Source organism: Protobothrops mucrosquamatus, unplaced genomic scaffold (assembly GCF_001527695.2).
Source record: "Protobothrops mucrosquamatus isolate PMUCROS unplaced genomic scaffold, P.Mucros_1.0 scaffold1418, whole genome shotgun sequence".
Taxonomy (NCBI): domain Eukaryota; kingdom Metazoa; phylum Chordata; class Lepidosauria; order Squamata; family Viperidae; genus Protobothrops; species Protobothrops mucrosquamatus.
In genome coordinates, this window is record NW_015387603.1 from 294797 (window position 1) to 312307 (window position 17511).

At 42.6% G+C, this 17511-nt stretch overlaps 1 protein-coding gene across 1 annotated transcript in view; it reads right to left on the minus strand.

Moving 5' to 3' along the window:
* Nucleotides 1-408: 408 nt before the first annotated feature.
* Nucleotides 409-17511, minus strand: part of ARIH2 (ariadne RBR E3 ubiquitin protein ligase 2) — a 40913-nt gene continuing 23810 nt past the window's right edge. Inside the window, exons 5-15 of the mRNA XM_015821898.1 lie at nt 16939-17086; nt 16341-16462; nt 11765-11874; nt 10573-10690; nt 9170-9220; nt 9044-9065; nt 8450-8601; nt 6193-6336; nt 5203-5271; nt 4381-4464; nt 409-913 (exon numbers count right to left, since the gene is read on the minus strand). Coding sequence (XP_015677384.1) covers nt 842-913; nt 4381-4464; nt 5203-5271; nt 6193-6336; nt 8450-8601; nt 9044-9065; nt 9170-9220; nt 10573-10690; nt 11765-11874; nt 16341-16462; nt 16939-17086 — 1092 coding nt within the window. The 3' untranslated portion in view covers nt 409-841. The remainder of the gene's footprint in view (nt 914-4380; nt 4465-5202; nt 5272-6192; nt 6337-8449; nt 8602-9043; nt 9066-9169; nt 9221-10572; nt 10691-11764; nt 11875-16340; nt 16463-16938; nt 17087-17511) is intronic.

Consider the following 17511-nt stretch of genomic DNA (forward strand, 5'->3'; position numbering starts at 1 on the left):
TCCAAGTATTTTAAATCTGGCAGTAGGTAGCAGTCCAGGAAAACCAAACAAAGCAATAAATCCATGCGGGAGATCAACTTCATGTTGATGGACTGGAACTGTCCCCATGCTGCCTCGAGCTTTGCCCTATTGCTCCAGCTCAGTCAAAGAAGCAGCACCTTTGAACACTTATGCTGTCCTTTGGCAACGGCTGATTCTGCGTGGCCCAGGCCCTGTCCATCTCATGCACTCCCAGGACAACAAGCAAGTCCCCAGAAAAGGGGGAAACAAACCAACAGCTGGACTATTTAATAACTTTCATGGCAAAGTGAGTTTAGAGAAGGGGAAAGAGAAGTAAGCCATTAAGCTTACAAACTGCTCATTGAAAAAAAAAAAAGAAACACTCTCCAGTCCCAATTTATTTTTAAAAAGGGCTTTGTGTTATTTTAGAGTTCAATTTGTATCAACCACTGTTGTATCACTGTACAACTGTCAAAAAGTTACAGAAGTTTATAATGATCTAAAACTATTAACAGCCATTCAGGAAGGGGGGAAAAAATAAAATAAAAACTCCCCTCTAAAACAATCCAAGAGCTGGGGAACAAAACGTCCTAGGAAAAGATGCCAACTGAATTTCAACCTCTACCTGCCAAAAATGAAAAAAGCAGAAAACAGAAGAAAAATAGAAGACCAAAAGGGTGGTGCTAGCTCGTGTCTGATTTGTAAGGGGAGGGTGCAGTGATGTCCTCCGCCCTGTTTTATGGAAAGGCGGTGGCCAGTTCCTCTGATCGCTTCCCTCGATGCTCGCACTGCCATCTTGCTACTTTGCTCTCAGCTCTGTGCCCTGGTAGCTCCTGCGGTCTTATGTGTCATGGAAATCTTTCAGCAGAGTCCGCCGCCTCTGTTCAGCAATGTGCATCTGATTCTCCAAATCCTGGGTGGGAACAAAAGGAATAAGAAAGGGGTTATTCCTGTAAACCCTTGACTCTGTAAACTACTTAGAGAGGGCTTTAAAGCACTGTGAAGTGGTATACGAGTCTAAGTGCCATTGCTATTGTTTCTATTGGCTGGGAGAAAATTGATCGACACTTAAGAGGAGCTCTAGAAAGGGGAAACAGAAACACTGCTCTTTTACTGACACAGGAGGTGGCTCCCAACAGTTTGCACTGTAATGTATAAAAACATGAAAACCTATCCTCAAACGAGAGCGAGCACTCACTATCCAAAGAGCCTCCAAAACAGCTCTGTCTGGAGTTTAATTAATTTCATTAATTTCCAAAAAGAGGCTGGAAGACAGGGGAGGGGCATAGCAAGACTTCCTTGCAATGGGAAACTGACTGTCTTTATTGACTACAAAACAGCACCTCTGAGCTTCTTGTTGTTAACGGTAATGGGATTGTGGTGATAATATTGTGTCAGTTGCAAGCCCCCATCTGGCTTTTGAAGGCTAAGTAATACTTATACAAAATGAAGATGTAGCTCTCATTTACAAAAGAGTTCCCAGTGTCTGGCCTACAGTGATTGGTAATGTCTCTATAGAATTTCATGTTGTCATCTGTCACGTCCTTTATGTAGAGCAGTGGTTCTCAACCTTTTTAATGCCACGACCCCAACCGGTCGTAAGTCGAGGACTAAACCGGTCGTAAGTCGAGGACTAAACCAGTCGTAAGTCGAGGACTACCCAACCAGTCGTAAGTTGAGGACTTTCCCTGCCTCGGAGTGCCGCGCATGCATGGTTCCGCCCCCTGCACCGGCCGAGGCGTAGCTGGCAAGCGGCAGAGACGGAGCAGGCCGACCACCAGCTGGCCCAGCCCAAGGGAGGTAAGGCACCCGCTGGAAAAGGGGGGGAAAATGGTGGACAAAAAAAATGGCGGACAAAAAAAATGGCAGACAGCCTTGCTTGGCGACCCCCATGAAATGGTCGATCAACCCCAAATGGGGTCCCGACCCACAGGTTGAGAACCACTGATGTAGATGCTACGGATGGAATCTTTTGTCCTCAAAGTAGGGCACAGATTTACTGACTATGATCCTGTTTCCAGTGACAGAGAATTAACCATTCGCTGAATTTCTAATGAACTAGTAGTGGCAATGCCAAAAAATGAAGGTATCAACCCTAACTGCGTAGAGGGAAGCTATTTTGTAATATGGGGGGTTGATACCAAAAACATTGCCTGTGGGCTACAAATCCCTTCACTTCCCTGACATGGTGGGTCATTAAAAGATATTGCTAACAAGCCCATACTTCATGGGCTGGCATCATGTTCCTCACAGGCAAATACATACAAGTATTCCTTGACTTATGACCGTTTAATAACAGTTCAAAATTACAATGGCCTCCCTGTACTCATACTTAATGACCGTTGCTCATACTATCAGTTGCTAAATAGTTGAATTGTGATCACATGACTGCAGGAGCCATGTGATCTGCAATTCAGTTATCTGGTAACTGGCACACTTTTACAATTGGTTGCAGTGTCTTACGATCATGTGATTGCAATTTGCGAGCTCTTCTGCCGATTTCTGGCAAAAAAACAGCCATTGGGGAAGCTGGGTTTGCTTAAACGACCGCGTAAAATGTGTAAAACAGCCCAAGTATAACACCGCCTTGCACAACCATCCTTCTGGATCCTAAATGCTCAAATAAAACAGTTTTCACTAACTTGTGGAAGGCTAGAAGAGAAAGTTACTGGGCAACCCTCAGAAAGCAAGGCGTTTTCAAGGATGAAAACAGCCCCGGAGATGGAATGCCCATGCCCCTCTGAATTCTTTTAGGGATGATATCCTTAGTCCAGTGGTGGCGAACCTATGGCACGGGTGCCAGAGGCGGCACTCAGAGCCCTCTCTGTGGGCACGCGCGCCGTCGACCAAGTCCTAGGCCTTCAGCTGGGTTTTATAAAACCTTTTCGCTTTAGGCTGCCGTGTCCCCCCCCCAAAAAAGGTTCAATCAATCAGTCAATTTCAACTTCTCGCAGGAAAAAAAAAGATCTTGCAAAGTTGGAATTGATTGATTGAGCTTTTTAGTTCCACCCAGTCTGCTGTTACCTACCCAATGGGCCACGCCCACCCAATGGGCCACACCCACCCAATGGGTTACACCCATCCGGCACCCGACAATGCATAAGTGGGTTTTGGGTTGCAGTTTGGGCACTCGGTCTCTAAAAGGTTCGCCATCACTGCCTTAGTCTCTTCACTATGCATTCATATACAATCTGCCAAATTCTATCTGGAAAAGACAGACTCTGAAGTACTCCAGAACCAATTGACTTTAATAGTCAAAAACTACATTTTGAATTGGATCTAGATGCCTTCAGCAATCGGTGCAACGCCTCGACAACAGATATAATACCATCTTAGTGACAGTCACTCACCAAAAGCTTGGTTACCATATTTCACCATTTCTTTGCACTAAGTCTGGAAGATGATGCTATAAGTTCTAAGGGATAAGAATTCCATTTCTGGTGACATTCAAATTTCTTTTTTTTTTAATTATGAAGATGTTTAGCTTTGGTTTTTAATGATAATGGGTTATATGAGATTATTTCCTATTTTCTCAATGTATTCGATGAATTTCAAAATGGTTATGTTTCTGGGACCTTTATTTAGTTTCTGAGGGACTTTTTGGGATTGATGAGATTTGGGGATTTAAGAAGAGTTAAATAGATATAAATGTAAAGGTAGGAAACTGAGTGAGCTTATTAGATTAAGTTTATAACATATGTGGTTATTTCTGGTAACCCTTAACAGACTTTTGCTGATTAGGATGGAAGATGAGATTTCATAGACATGTGTATAGAGAATGAGGTAACATATGGGGTGAAGAATTTATTTTTTCTATTTTAAAGAATGGCGATAAGTTGTGAAAGGTGTTTGTATGTTGGAAATTCTATTTTTTCACTTTTTCATCTTTTGTAGTCTATTATTTGTATCTGTATACTCTTAATCTATATAAATAAAAATGTAAATGTTCGTTTGTTCAAAATCTTAAATCTCTAAAAGTTCTTCACCGATTGCTTTGAAATTTTGACACAACGTTGCATTCGAATACGTGCGTATTTTTATATACCTACTATTATATAGATGTCAACCTGTGACAGGTAAAAACATGCTTTTTTGGAAAAACAGCACCATCTGTTGGACGTAAAAGCATACCCACAAGCATTGTGAAATTAAACATATTACAAACGTGCGCTTTCTCTTTTCTTTCTTTTCCATTTAACCAGACTGAGCCACAGCAACGCATGGCCGGGTACAGCTAGTTTCTAATAAAAAAATTAAAAAAACAAAAGGAGCAGTAGTAGTTTCTTTTCCTCCATTACCGATGCCAATTTCTCTTGAGACTTCAGAGTAAAAAATAAGCTCACAACTGAGAAAATGGGTTGAACTAAGTTTATTACTCACTCCTCTGTCGTAACTGTCTGCTCTTTCCACCTTCCATGAGAGATTTTCAATCTCTGCTTCAAGTTGAGCCTGTTGGTATTCAAACTGAAAATCAAACAAAACATTATGAAAAAAAAACACAGGACTGATATAGGAAAATCTCTTTCTATCTTAATCTTTCAGCCAAATTTGCTGCACTGATTAATAATACATTGGTGCCACTGTTTGTATTACAGCAGGAAGCATTTCAAATTAAGGAAACACTGCAGCCAATTCAATGAGTGCAAACAGTCATAGTAGCTTGAGCAACATAAAAGAATATGAAATTAAGGATGGACAAATCCTCATTTGTAATTGATGAAGACTTGGGCATGTTTGTTCTTTATTCTCCTATACCATATTTATAGTAATAATATTCATTAAGGCTTATAAGAACTTTCAATTATTGAAAACCTGGTTGCAAACTAGTAGAGTTACGATGTGCTGGTGACAAATATTTAACATTTTCTTCAACATTCATCCTACTTATGACAGGTAATTTGCCCATTAACATGCTATTTGGATGTCCCAAGACCAAAAACAAAATCCTTTCCTATGTAATTTATTAGAACTGTATTCTTTCTTCCCCTCCAAGTTTGAAATATTTTATCTGTGGCTTCCAAGGGTCTCCCCACCACCACCTCCAAAGAATCAAAAAGCTCAGCTTCACCAACTAGAAGCTACCGTGTGGTTTTAGGCAATGTTTAGATATAGATTCGTATAGTCCCAACTTTCTCCCCCCCCCCCCCCCAATTCTTTAGGAATTTCAGTTATCATTCAATACACAGAACTACATGGTCTTACCAATTTCTTCCTGGGACCAGATTCCATGTAGTAAGCATATGGATAGGTGTACTGTAGTGTATAACGACACTGCAATTTTAAAAAAGGAAGTAAGATTAGTAGATTATACTTATGTTAGGCCAATAGAGCTATCTGCTACTCCTCTCCAAATTTCAGAGGCAGCAGTCCATATGTATTATGATATGAAAAAGCAGCCCCTATAAGAAATTGCAGCTATCTATGGTTCTGTAATACACAGGACATAATATGAGCTTGGCAGTAAGCTATATTCATGAAAACAAGGAGACAGCTGAGCTCCTCTTTTCCCAGTTTTGTGGTAGTAGTGGTAGTAGTAGTAGAAGCAGCAACAGCAGAAGCAGCAGTACCTAGAGCAGTGGTTCTCAACCTTTTTAATGCTGCGACCCCCCAACCGGTCGTAAGTCGAGGACTTAAACCGGTCGTAAGTCGAGGACTAAACCGGTCGTAAGTCGAGGACTACCCAACCGGTCGTAAGTCGAGGACTTTCCCTGCCCGGGAGTGCTGCGCATGTGTGGTTCCGCCCCCTGTGCCGGCCGAGGCGTAGCTGGCAAGCGGCAGAGACGGAGCAGGCTGACCACCAGCTGGCCCAGCTCAAGGGAGGTAAGGCACCCACCGGAAAAGGGGAAAAAATGGCGGACAGCCTTGCTTGGCGACCCCCGTGAAATGGTCGATCGACCCCAAATGGGGTCGCGACCCACAGGTTGAGAACCGCTGACCTAGAGCTTCAAAAGGAAGCACAGAATGTGCTCCTACATCTCAAGCAACCCCAGGTGAACTCAATCTAGTTTTCAGCTGTAGGTTCAGTTCAGATTACTGAACAACACATAGCAACTCCTTTGATAATATCCATTGCACCTAGTTGCCGTTTAAAGTCAGAGTTAGTGTTCCATAGCTATATAACCCTGAACACAGCAATATAGCTTAACCTATCCTCCTTCAGGTATTTAACACAGCTGAGTTACAGATAGTTACCTTGGCTAGGAGTTTTGCTGCATTCTGTAAATATTGCCAGTCTATCCACGTTCCCAAGTTGTTCATGACTCTTTCTTGGATTTTTTCTTGAATTCTCTGGTACGTCTGCGCCTCCAACTGTAAACTCTTGTTGTGGTTTTCCCACTTCACAATAGAGAAAAGGAATACCCAAAGTGAACATGGTCATTGGAAAAGCAAACAAAAAACCCAAGCTGGGATCCAGCAGAAAAGGATAGCTTTCCAATACTAAGCACTTCTAGTATCAAAAAGACATGTTATGCTGGGGGGAGGGGGGGAAGCATGCCAATCACCTTCTAAAACAGACATGTCAAACTCTCGACGTCACGCGACGTATCGGGACTGTTTTGCCATTGCCGGCAATGGGGTGGGTATGGCTTCCGCGTGACGTGTCCGGCCTGTGGGCCGGCAGTTTGACACCCCTATTCTAAAAGCAAGCTGCTTTTTGTTAGTGGACTCTAAAAAAAAGGCAAGGCAAATCATTTATCTTGGCTTTCCCACTTGGCATATGGTATAATTGGCTACTTCAATTACACAGCTAGAAAGCAAAGGTCAGCCCAGACAGGAAGCACACAGATATAAATGGCAGCTCTCCTCCAACATTCCAGTTCTCTTTTACTGCTCCAGATTCTCTTATATGACACGGATCTTCCCATCCACACCTGCAAACCTCAAGCTACATACTTGTTCTGGCATAATCTATATAAATAAAAATGTAAATGTTCGTTTGTTCAAAATCTTAAATCTCTGAAAGTTCTTCACCGATTGCTTTGAAATTTTGACACAACGTTGCATTCGAATATGCGCGTGTTTTTATATACCTACTATTATATAGATGTCACACCTGTGACAGGTAAAAACATGCTTTTTTGAAAAACAGCACCATCTGTTGGCTAAGTGAACGAGAGCCACAGCAACGCGTGGCCGGGTACAGCTAGTTACTGAATACAGCTAGTAGCTGAGGAATGTGGGAGTCCTCAAATTGACAGGGAAGGCTCTTAAAAACCTGACTTTGGTCCTAGGCCTGGGATTGATATATTAATGTACCACTGTCTTTGGGCGGGAGAGGGGGCTGTTCTATGTTGTTTGTAAGATTTAGTCTTGGCTGGCTGTTTGGTTTAACATTTTATCTTTTTTATGGATTTTCCAGTTTTGTCTGCTGCCCACAGCATTGTCATCTTTAAGATATTATCTCAAGTATCGTTTAGCTACATCTGGAAAATCTAGTTAGCTACGTAATTGTCCTTGGCGCCCTCTGAGCTTGGTTGTTTGCTTGACCCAATTAGGTAGTATCATTAGTGAATGCGGGGTCTGCTCCTTGTTTACATACAATATCTCGCTCTGCCAGTTTTGATAAGGGTGTGGTTCTCTCCTTGGTAGTTCCTTGCTTAGGGTATTGCATAACTGTTTGTCTGATATTAATCCCCACTTATCTGAGTGTGGACTGCTGAAAAGGGTATGTTTTGGTAATTAGGGAATTTCTGGATGCTTGGCATTCAGATAAATCAGCCATTAATAGACACACAGGGATAAACCACATTTACACTCCTTTCAAAAGAAACAGTAAAGAAGCTAAGAAGGAATCAAAAAGAACAGACTGATTTTTTTTTTTGAGGGGGTGGATATTGTTAAGGCTATTTCTATTGACAGAACAAGGGGAGAAATTATCCAATTGGCTCTTGGAAGTTTCTCTCTCTTTTAAGAAGCTCCTCCAGAGAGGTTGCCCCCCCCCAAAAAAATTTTTTTTGGAGTAATTGGGAGGCATCCACAAGCAATTTAAAAAAAATAGTAATGACAATCGGCTCACACAGCACTGAATTTCATCCATGTATCTTATTTGTAAGACCAGAAACTAGAAATTCACCACTTTAAAATATGTTACACATATATGGATACAGAAAATGGTTTAAGCATATCTGGGGCAAGGAATACAAATCTGTAAGACAGTGAATGCACTTTTATCAGAGGCAACATTTGAAAAGAATCAATCCAACTTCAACAGTGTTCAACTATTTCTGCTGGATCCCACAAAGAAAAAACTCTTGTTTACAATAGAGACAAGAATTATCTAGGAAGACATTTACGTCTTGGAGAGGAAACTTAAGGATTCAGAATTATGTTTTGTGGTCATCCTGTGTCATCACATAGACTTGTTAACATAAATCCCTGTGCCTCTCTGCACAAGGCAGGACGCACTGAAAAGTTTATAGTTAGCTTTGGCTATGGAGATATTTCCTACCCTCTCAAAATAGAACAAGTACTTCTTGAGGGCCTCCCTGGCCTGTGCTTGCTGGCTCTGATTTACAATATCAGGATTCTCTTTGTACCGACTGCATTCATAGTATTCGCTGCCATGAGTCTTCCAGTCCCCTAGACACATCCAGCAAAAGTCTACAAGAGACAAGAAGGCAAAAGCTAGTTAATAAAAAAGCATCTATCTTAGAACAATTAACCAGTGGAACAACCTGCCTCCAGAAGCGGTGAATGCTCTAACATTGGAAATTTTTAAGAAGAGACTGGACAGCCATTTGCCCGAAATGGTATAGGGGTTTCCTGCCTGAGCAGGGGGTTGGACTAGATGACCTCCAAGGTCCCTTCCAACTTCTTTATTATTATTATTATTATTATTATTATTATTATTATTATTATTATTATTATTATTATTATTATTGAAACTCAGAAGAGCCTAAGAGCTGTGCTGAACAGGCTATTGAACGAGTCCTTAGAACAGTAATCAAAGTACCACAAATGCTTTAATGGATCAGCAGGATAATATTTAAAGTAAAGAACAGGTAAATGTTTTCCTAGTTCAAAAAGGCAGTTGTCCACTTACCATGCTTGCATTTGGAACATTGCTGGAGGAAACAGAGAAAAGAAAAGTTAACGAACCACAAAGTTTTAATCTGAAATCAGATAAAAATTTTGAGGTGATTCTTAAGCATATTTAGAAACTACTCACCATGTGATTGCAGCCACCGTTCTTTTCAATACAGATATTGCACTTGGGACACTGAGAAGAAAACAAAGAATAACATTAACCTAACAAATGTTTTCCCCATACTCCACGCCTTCCAGGTTTCCACTCTATTTGCCCTCCATTTGCTTTCTGTAATTGTGCAGTCTTCATTCTGGCTCTTCATAGGAACACAGAAATTTGCCTGATAAAGCAAACCATTAATCTATCAAGCTATATGAAATATCAATGGCTTTCAAACAGGGCTTTTTTCCCTCATAGAACGCCCAGAACGGAGTTCCAGTACCTTTTTTGGATGGAACCTTGTAGGGTAGGCAAGGCGGGTGGTATGACGTGTGTGAATTCCGGCGCCTTTTTTTTTTTTTTTAAGAAAAAAAGCACAACTTTCAAACAAGAGCCTTTCCTAGCACCACCTGGAAGTGCCAACACTGAATCTGGGCCTTCTTCCATACAGAAAATTTGCTCTATGATTCAGCTAAGGGCCTTCAATTCTTTTAATTATACCTCCTTAATTAAATATATATAATTTCAGGGCCATATTTTAATTAAGAATGGAAACTTTTAACTTGGGTTTTGAACCGGGCATTTTAACAGATGAGGGAAAAAAAGAAAAGAAAAAGTCTTGTGTTTCCCTTCATGTTTTGTAATTCATCCCTACCTCAACCAATCGAATACTTTTGCAATGTTCCTCTTTCTATATTGTCTTTATTAATATTACAATCCAAGTCTGTTTAGTTTTTTTAACTGTAATGTTCAGTCTTCCCCTCCATAAAAATGTGCCTTCCAATGGCAGGCTTCTTACATTTTTCCTCAAGAAAATGAATTTAGCCTATTCACAAAGTTTCTCATTCTTTTAGTTTGCATCTTAGATGTTTCCTCTAATCTTAAATTTCTGCCCAGGATAACAATTCTCTTATTACCTTGGAAAGGGGAGAAACATATGATCTAATCTTTTCTTCTGGGAGATGCATTACATTCAATAAAAGTATGAGCAAATGTATAATCAAGTAACTTGATTATATGCCATCATGTCAGTGTTGACTATTAGCAACAACACAGATTTTCCACAAGAACATTTGTTCCCAAGTTGGTGTATCAGGTCTTCCAATGTGTACTTGTCACTGTTGTAACTGAGTCCATCCACCTTGCTTCTAGTTGGAACTCACAATATCGGTTTTACTCTTCACCCTCTTTCCATTTTGGCTTTAGTTTTTTGGGGGGACATAAGTGCCAATTGGCAAGATAAGCAGGGAAGGAGGGGGTGCAAGGAGGAAAGACTTCAGATACAGGATAAATAATTCAATTACCAGGCCCTCCATTAATAACCAAACACAGATTTGTTTGAAACTACAAATACTTAAAAAGTGTCCCCTTCCCAACACACTTACATCTTTAGTGTGAGCGCTGATGTAGTTAGCTGTTTCAGAGTCATCTGCACACTTAGTGAGCCATTTTCGGATGGTAGCACAATCTGTGGGAGCGTGATACATCTGCCGACATTTGAAACTTAAGCAAAAATAAACGTATGTCTAGTTTAAAGAAAATCTATTACCTGTAATCAAAAACTATTTGAACATGACAATAGTACGCATAAGAAAGCTTGCATTCCTAATACTTCTGCATAAAATCTGAATGGGGCTATATGTATCCCGTTCAATGGCAGAATTTGGCAGTAAAAAGTAGAATACAATATCCCGAGGAATGTTATCACAGTATCAATATAAATAAATCCAGTGCAGGATGGCAGCCTCTTCACTGAAGGTTTATGGGCTGTTATCTATCACACCAGTCTAGAGTGGGCTGGTAGATAAGGTATTTTTGGATTTCCCCATCAAGGATGGAGAGTGAGTGAGAATGATTGGCTGAAAATCATCTGACTAGCTTCTATATCTAAGGGAGGATTAGAACCTGGATTTCCCCACTCCTAGCCCAGCATCTTAAATGCTGGTAACTGATAACTCCCTACTCCTTTTTTATTTCACTTGGAAAATGCCAAAATAGTACAAAACCTCTGCAGATTCTGGTGTTTAAATTAGCATGGGACAGTTTCCCCTTTTTTGTGCAGATCATATATAACACTAGCTTTTAGAAATTGCAGTGTTAATAGTGGAATCATCTAAAGAAGGATATACCATCCATAGGCTACGTATGTCTCTCCAAATCATATTTACAACTACCAAATGCTACTTTTACTACCCCTTTCCCATCACATTCAATCTATTTGATTCTAGAAGCTGGCGTTTGCAGAATAGAGTTGATTTGTATAACCACTGCTCATTCCTTGTAAATTACTCAGAGGTTTATTAGTTCTCATTGCCCAGTTTTTCTCACAACTCTGTAATATAGCAATTCACCTCTTCAGTTTAATCTTCAACAGTTAATCATGTGCCTGCTTCTTCAAGCTACGCAAGACTCTCAAACCTACACCCAAGGAGCTGGATGGCAAATCCAACAGTTTTAACAGTCATTTTGTCGCTGCTGCATTTGTTTAGGCTGTTCCTCATTTCAAGGAAGTTTTTTTTTTCTATCTTCCCATCTCTATCATTTATGTACATCAAATGTGCAATTTCCCTTTCTTACCAGAAAACCTCATTACAGCGATTGCACTGCACTCGGCGGGCTTTGGGCTCCTGTACTTGTATGACCATAGGACAGTCAGCGCCAGGACAGAGCTGCAGCTGGAAGTGGCTCTGTGGGACAACAACGTAAGTCCTTTTTAAAAAGTATTTTAAAGAACTCCATCAAAACAAAACTGCATATGGTTTTAAGTGAGGCGGATTTTATTTCTGGAGGACAAATTGTTTTTTTCAACTGGGAAAACTTTTAAGAAAGCCTTCCCAGGAAAGGATATTTTTGAAATTAAGTATAAGGAAAACATGGGAGTAGTCTACTCTGATCTCCACTGGGAGACTCTTCCACAGAATCAGTGATGCTATCAAAAAGAAGTGCCTCCTGAGCACAATTTCCTCAAAGTGGGGAATCAGGAATAGTTTACTCTGGAATGAGCTAACACAGGGGTGTCAAACTCAATTTCATCGAGGGCCGCATCAGCATTGCGGTTGCCTTGGGGGGGGGGGTGGCCAGGGTGGGTGCAGCCTACTGGGTGGGCATGGATGGAGTGGGTGTGGCCTACTGGGTGGGCCAGCTCTACATCGTTCGCGTCAAGGGTGCCTGTGGGGCCTGGGCAGGAGTGGGACAGATCTGAGGGTCTCTGGCAGAAGAGGTGGGACCGGAGCAAGTGCCAAGACATGGTCCATTTCTTCATTCCTCACAAAGGGTGACACCTCCCCAGCATGCACCCAGGGGGCGGGGCCGACACAGCAGGGGCTGGTTCCTCGCTGTTTCTAGACGGCCTTGTGGAGCTAAGACTGAATACGTTTCAGCATAGATGGCCACCACAAAATTGTACATTGGTTCCCGGCCGGCCTGGGCCAGGGCCAAGGCAGCGGGGGCCGTTCCCTCACTGTTCAGAATGGCTTCGCAGGCCACATGAAACCACTTCACGGGCCGCATCCGGGCCCCGGGCCTTGTGTTTGACATGTCTGAGCTAACAGGTCAAGCTAATTCTGATTACAGAGAGCAGTCTTACGGCTAAAACCACGGGGCTTTATGGTCAAAACTGGCAAGTCTCCAGAAGCCAATTGGTAGCCATAGCAAGGCCTGATGATAGGTATAACATGCTCCCCGCATCAGGCGACAGTCAACGTATAAGGCCGATGTACTCTGGAACTAACTGTAGCTTTGAGCAGTCTTTAAAGACAGCCCCATGTAGAATGCATTGCAGTATGTTACAGCGTAATTGGGATTGTTTTACAATTGGAGGTGTATTTTGATTTGCAAGGATGACAACATGACAGTTTTTGGCAACACCCTGGCCTCTGGGGAGTGATTTGGTTGACAGCCGTGAAACAGATTCTTCCCCTAAGGGAAGGAAAACAAGACAGTTGGTCTTTTACGCCTTTTTAAATTATAAGTGAAGTTATTTACAACAGGTATACCCAACACAACCCTGGCCTTTACCCAGTATCATGTTTCCTCCTAAGTCTCTCTCCCAAAGACTACTCACCCTTAGCTCTTCTACCAACTGCTTTACTTCCTCCCCATTTCTAGTGTTATCAAGAGGATGTAAACAAAGGAACAGGCTGGATCTACCGCTAGTATGCTCAGCGCGGCTCGTCTTCTTTCTTAGATCTACTCAACTGAACCATCTGCATTTCCTTCCCTAGGGGAAGAACCGGTTTCATGGCCGTCAGCGAAAATCACTCCCCAGAGGCCAGGATTTTGCAAAAGACTATCATGTCCTCTTCCTGTCTTGGGTCTTGCATGTAGATGTTCTCTCTATGGCAGGGCTTTTCAACCAGTGGTACGGGTACCACCTGTGGTACATTGGCACCTGGCAGGTGGTACGCGACCATCCTAGAAAAGTGGTAGCGGGGGAGGGGAATGAGCTGAACTGGGTGGCAGCACCGCACGAGCCTGAGCGAGAGATGGCTGGAGCTGCAGGGCTGTCAGGGCTCAGTGGAAGTGCCAGGATCAGTGCCAGGCTCCAGCTGGAGCTCGGTGCTGATCCTGGCGCTTCTGCTGAGCCCAGAAGAAGTGCCGATCAGCTGGAATGTTGCAGCATCTCCAGGGTCTTGCGATTTACATTCAGATGCTTGGCCTGATTCATATTTATGACGGTCACAGTGTCCCAGGGTCATGTGAAGTGACCAAAACCTGCTGCAACCACCCAGCAGATGGAGGGGAATAAAAACCAAACACCCCCCACCCCACCCCCACTGCCAATCCTCAACAGAAATGCTCACAACAATGAAAACCTCAGACAGGAGGAAGAGCGCTGCCGGGCAGGCAGGCATCTTGCTCAGCTGTAGCTTGGGGGGGGGGGCACTTTTTCAGTGCCATTGTAACTTCGAACAGTCACTAAGCGAACTGTTGTAAGTCGAGGACTACCTGTACTTTTATCACTTTTTTCTTTTTCTTTTTTTTCTTTTTTTTTGGGGTCATCAAGTTTTTGACACCTTGCTAGGCGACTGGTGGTACTCGGATGTTGCCATATCCTAAAAGTGGTACAATGGGTGAAAAGGTTGAAAAGCCCTGTTCTATGGGACTTCTCTTTGTCTCTCCGACTGGAGTCCAACTTGCTCCACACACTCACGTTAACTTCACTCTCCAGCCACTCTGTTCTACAATCTCCTTCTTTTCTCTCTCTCCCTCTTAAATTTTCAGTCAGACTGCAACATACCCCCCAGTAACTGAGGCGGTGGGCATGTCCCCAGAGCTTTCGGTCTCCAACACCTACATACTAGGCTGGACTAATAGGATTGCTGTCTCTACAGCTTCCCACAATAGCTCTGGCTGGCAGCCAGGACAACTTAGCAGCTTGCATGACAGTGCAGCTGCACTTTGAGGCTAAACTGGAGCCTCTACTTCCCCTTTCTCTCTTCGTTTGATGGCTCATGCCAGCACACAGCTACCATTTCAGAGCACTATATGCCAACAGTATCATAACCAGACGGTAACGAAGACACGTGTTACTGTTTTGGTGCACCAACCGAGCTTGGAAAAGTTCTTCTGGCTGTGACTTCCACCCCTTTTAGCAGGAACCGTGAGTCCAAAAGGACCCCAGTTTGCAAATCCGGTTCTTCAAGGGTGGTTGTGGCCAGTCCAGAATAAACTGATCTGTTTTGTTTGGGTTCACCTTCAGAATTTTCTGTCCCCTACAAACCCTGGCAATCAGTTAAGGTATCAAGGAGGTTTCTCACCCAATCTGAGTAGCAACTTTTAAGCATACTGCTGCCTGTTTCACAACCTACAGGTAATCGTTGCCTGACAATCACAACTGGGTCCAGAATTTGGGTCACTAAGAAATGCAGTTGTTCAATAAGTCACTACATAACTGGACCCAATTTTATGACCATTTTTACCCATGGTCATTAGATGAATTATTTGGCCCTTGTGAATCATATGGTTAAACGAATCCCGCTTTCCCAATTCACTCGACCTGTTAGAAGCCAGCCAGGAAGGTCTCAAATCGCAACCACAAGACTGCAAGAAACTGCAATCTTTACAAAGGTGAGTGTGTTGTCGAGCGCCTCAACTATGATCCCTGTGACCCTGGGAGAGGCGCAACAGTGATAACTTTAAGGAAGGATCATAAGTCACTTTTTCCGAGGACACTATAACTTCGAACCACGACTAAGCAAATGGCCGTAAAGTTGAGGATTACCTGTATCAGATAATATATCCCAGCAACTACATGTAGATGCTGAAGGACAGGAGGGGAAAAGCACAAACTCCTGAAACACCCCACATGACAGGGGCCACCAAGGTGACCTCTATCTCCCCCTCCCCCCCCCGGACTGGAATCACTTGTTGAGAAAAGCAAAACTATCTGTTGTGGCTCCGTCTTGTGAGCCCCTCTTATCGGAGGAAGAAGGCTCCGAACATGAAGGAGAGGAGATGGCTAGGCCTCCCTCTCCAGGACCCTCCTCTTTGGCAAGGCCTCAGGTGTCTTCCGACGGAGAAGAGATTGGCCAGGAGCCAGGTGTTTCTCAGACTGGCCAGGAGCCAGGTGTGTCGGATAATGAGGAAGAAAAGTTGTGGCTGGATCCATGCCAGCTCAGAAGCGACAAGTGTGCGCAGCAGAAAAAGAGACGTGCCAGAGATTAAGCTGAGTCACTGGACCACACCCCACAGGCTATAAAAGGGTGGTGGTGGCCATTTGGACCTCTGTGACGGACAAAAGCTGAATCTCTGGCAAAGTAATTTGCTGTGGCTTTAAACTGTGTGTATTGTTTTTGTTTCTGTGTGTTTGGAGTAAAAAAGTCTTGGCAGGCAGCTACGGAGCTGCTGCCAAGTTTCTTATATGTGCAGTGGTGTCTGGAGAAGTCTTTAACCCTCGGCTGGCTGTTTGGGTGTGTGGGTCGGAACGGGGACAGAAGACTATCGCAAAGCAGGTTTCCAATTCCCAGTGCCAGAATTAAAGCCATTTAAAGAGAGCTGAACTTTCTAAAAGCAAACGCAACTTTTTAAGGAATTGCACGATGCACTCTTAAATTTACAGAAGCACAGCTTACAGATAAATTCACTGAAATTTGTACATTATTTCCTTAATGTGTAAAACAGAGAGTGTTGAATATAAAATGACAAATGATACCTCAATGTAGTCCCTGAAGAGGTAGCGTCTGTATTTATCTTTCAGCTCCTCACTAGGTAGCAGTGGAAATACAAAATCTTCTGGGGTCCGAAGCAAACAATCCTGAGCCATGCAGGAGACACCTAGCGGGAAAAACACACACGCTATTTTCAAAAGAACAGAGACCTGAATGACATCAGAGGACATTATTCATTTTAAAAAAAAGACCTTCAAATAGTATCCAATTTCACAGAATTTCTGGAAACCTGGCTCTGAAAAGACTCTTGTCAGAATAGTTAGAAAGGACTCTTGTCAGGAATGGAAAACATTTTCCCTCTTGATCAGAGACAGCTGAAAAAGAATTCAGTAGGAACGGTCCATTCAAAGAAGGTAGAATATAAATTTCTGGGAGGCAATTCCAAAGGGCCAAAAGACAGCTGTTGTCAGTCCCACAACCCAAGGTAAGATCTGCTGCTATCAAAAGAAGACATAAAAAGCGTGTTCCCCTTGAACTGCTCCATTTTTAAGATTAAGAGAAAATTTACCAGCAGCAGAAAGCAGTATGTGGAGATACCGGCGTACCCCAAAAGAGCCAAATGACCCATTGCTTTGCACCTACCAACTCCCACTCCATCTTTGACAAGTACGGTACAATGCTGCTCCCAACAGCTGCGGCAAAACTGATGCTGACAGGCTAGAGATAATAGATTTTCCTTTCGAACCAACTGCATGCAAACTGCACAGTGCTGGGAGGAATGTACCATTGCCTGTTGGAGTGAGAGTGAGAGAGAGAGAGAGATTATTGATAAAGAAGAGGAATTCTAATGGCCTATTTAAATAAAATAAATGCCTTTAAATGTCAACAGATTAGTGAGAAAAGCTGTGACCTATTGTGATATTTTAAATTCGGTTTGGTTTTATGGTCAAGAATAAGCAGTTCCTTCCCTTGTGTTACCTGCCTACCACAATAACTACACAAAGACATTACAAGTGGCTACTCCCCTCATCGGCTTAATTTCAAACTGGGCAACTCCCACTGAAGAAGAATCTTCAACATATTATACTTCAAGACCAGGAAGGCAGCTCCAAAACTTTGCCAAATCAAGATAAAGTTAATGACGCTTCCATTAACTTTACAAAGATTACCTGCAAATATATAGCTCACATAAAACAAAGCATCTTATATAAAGCT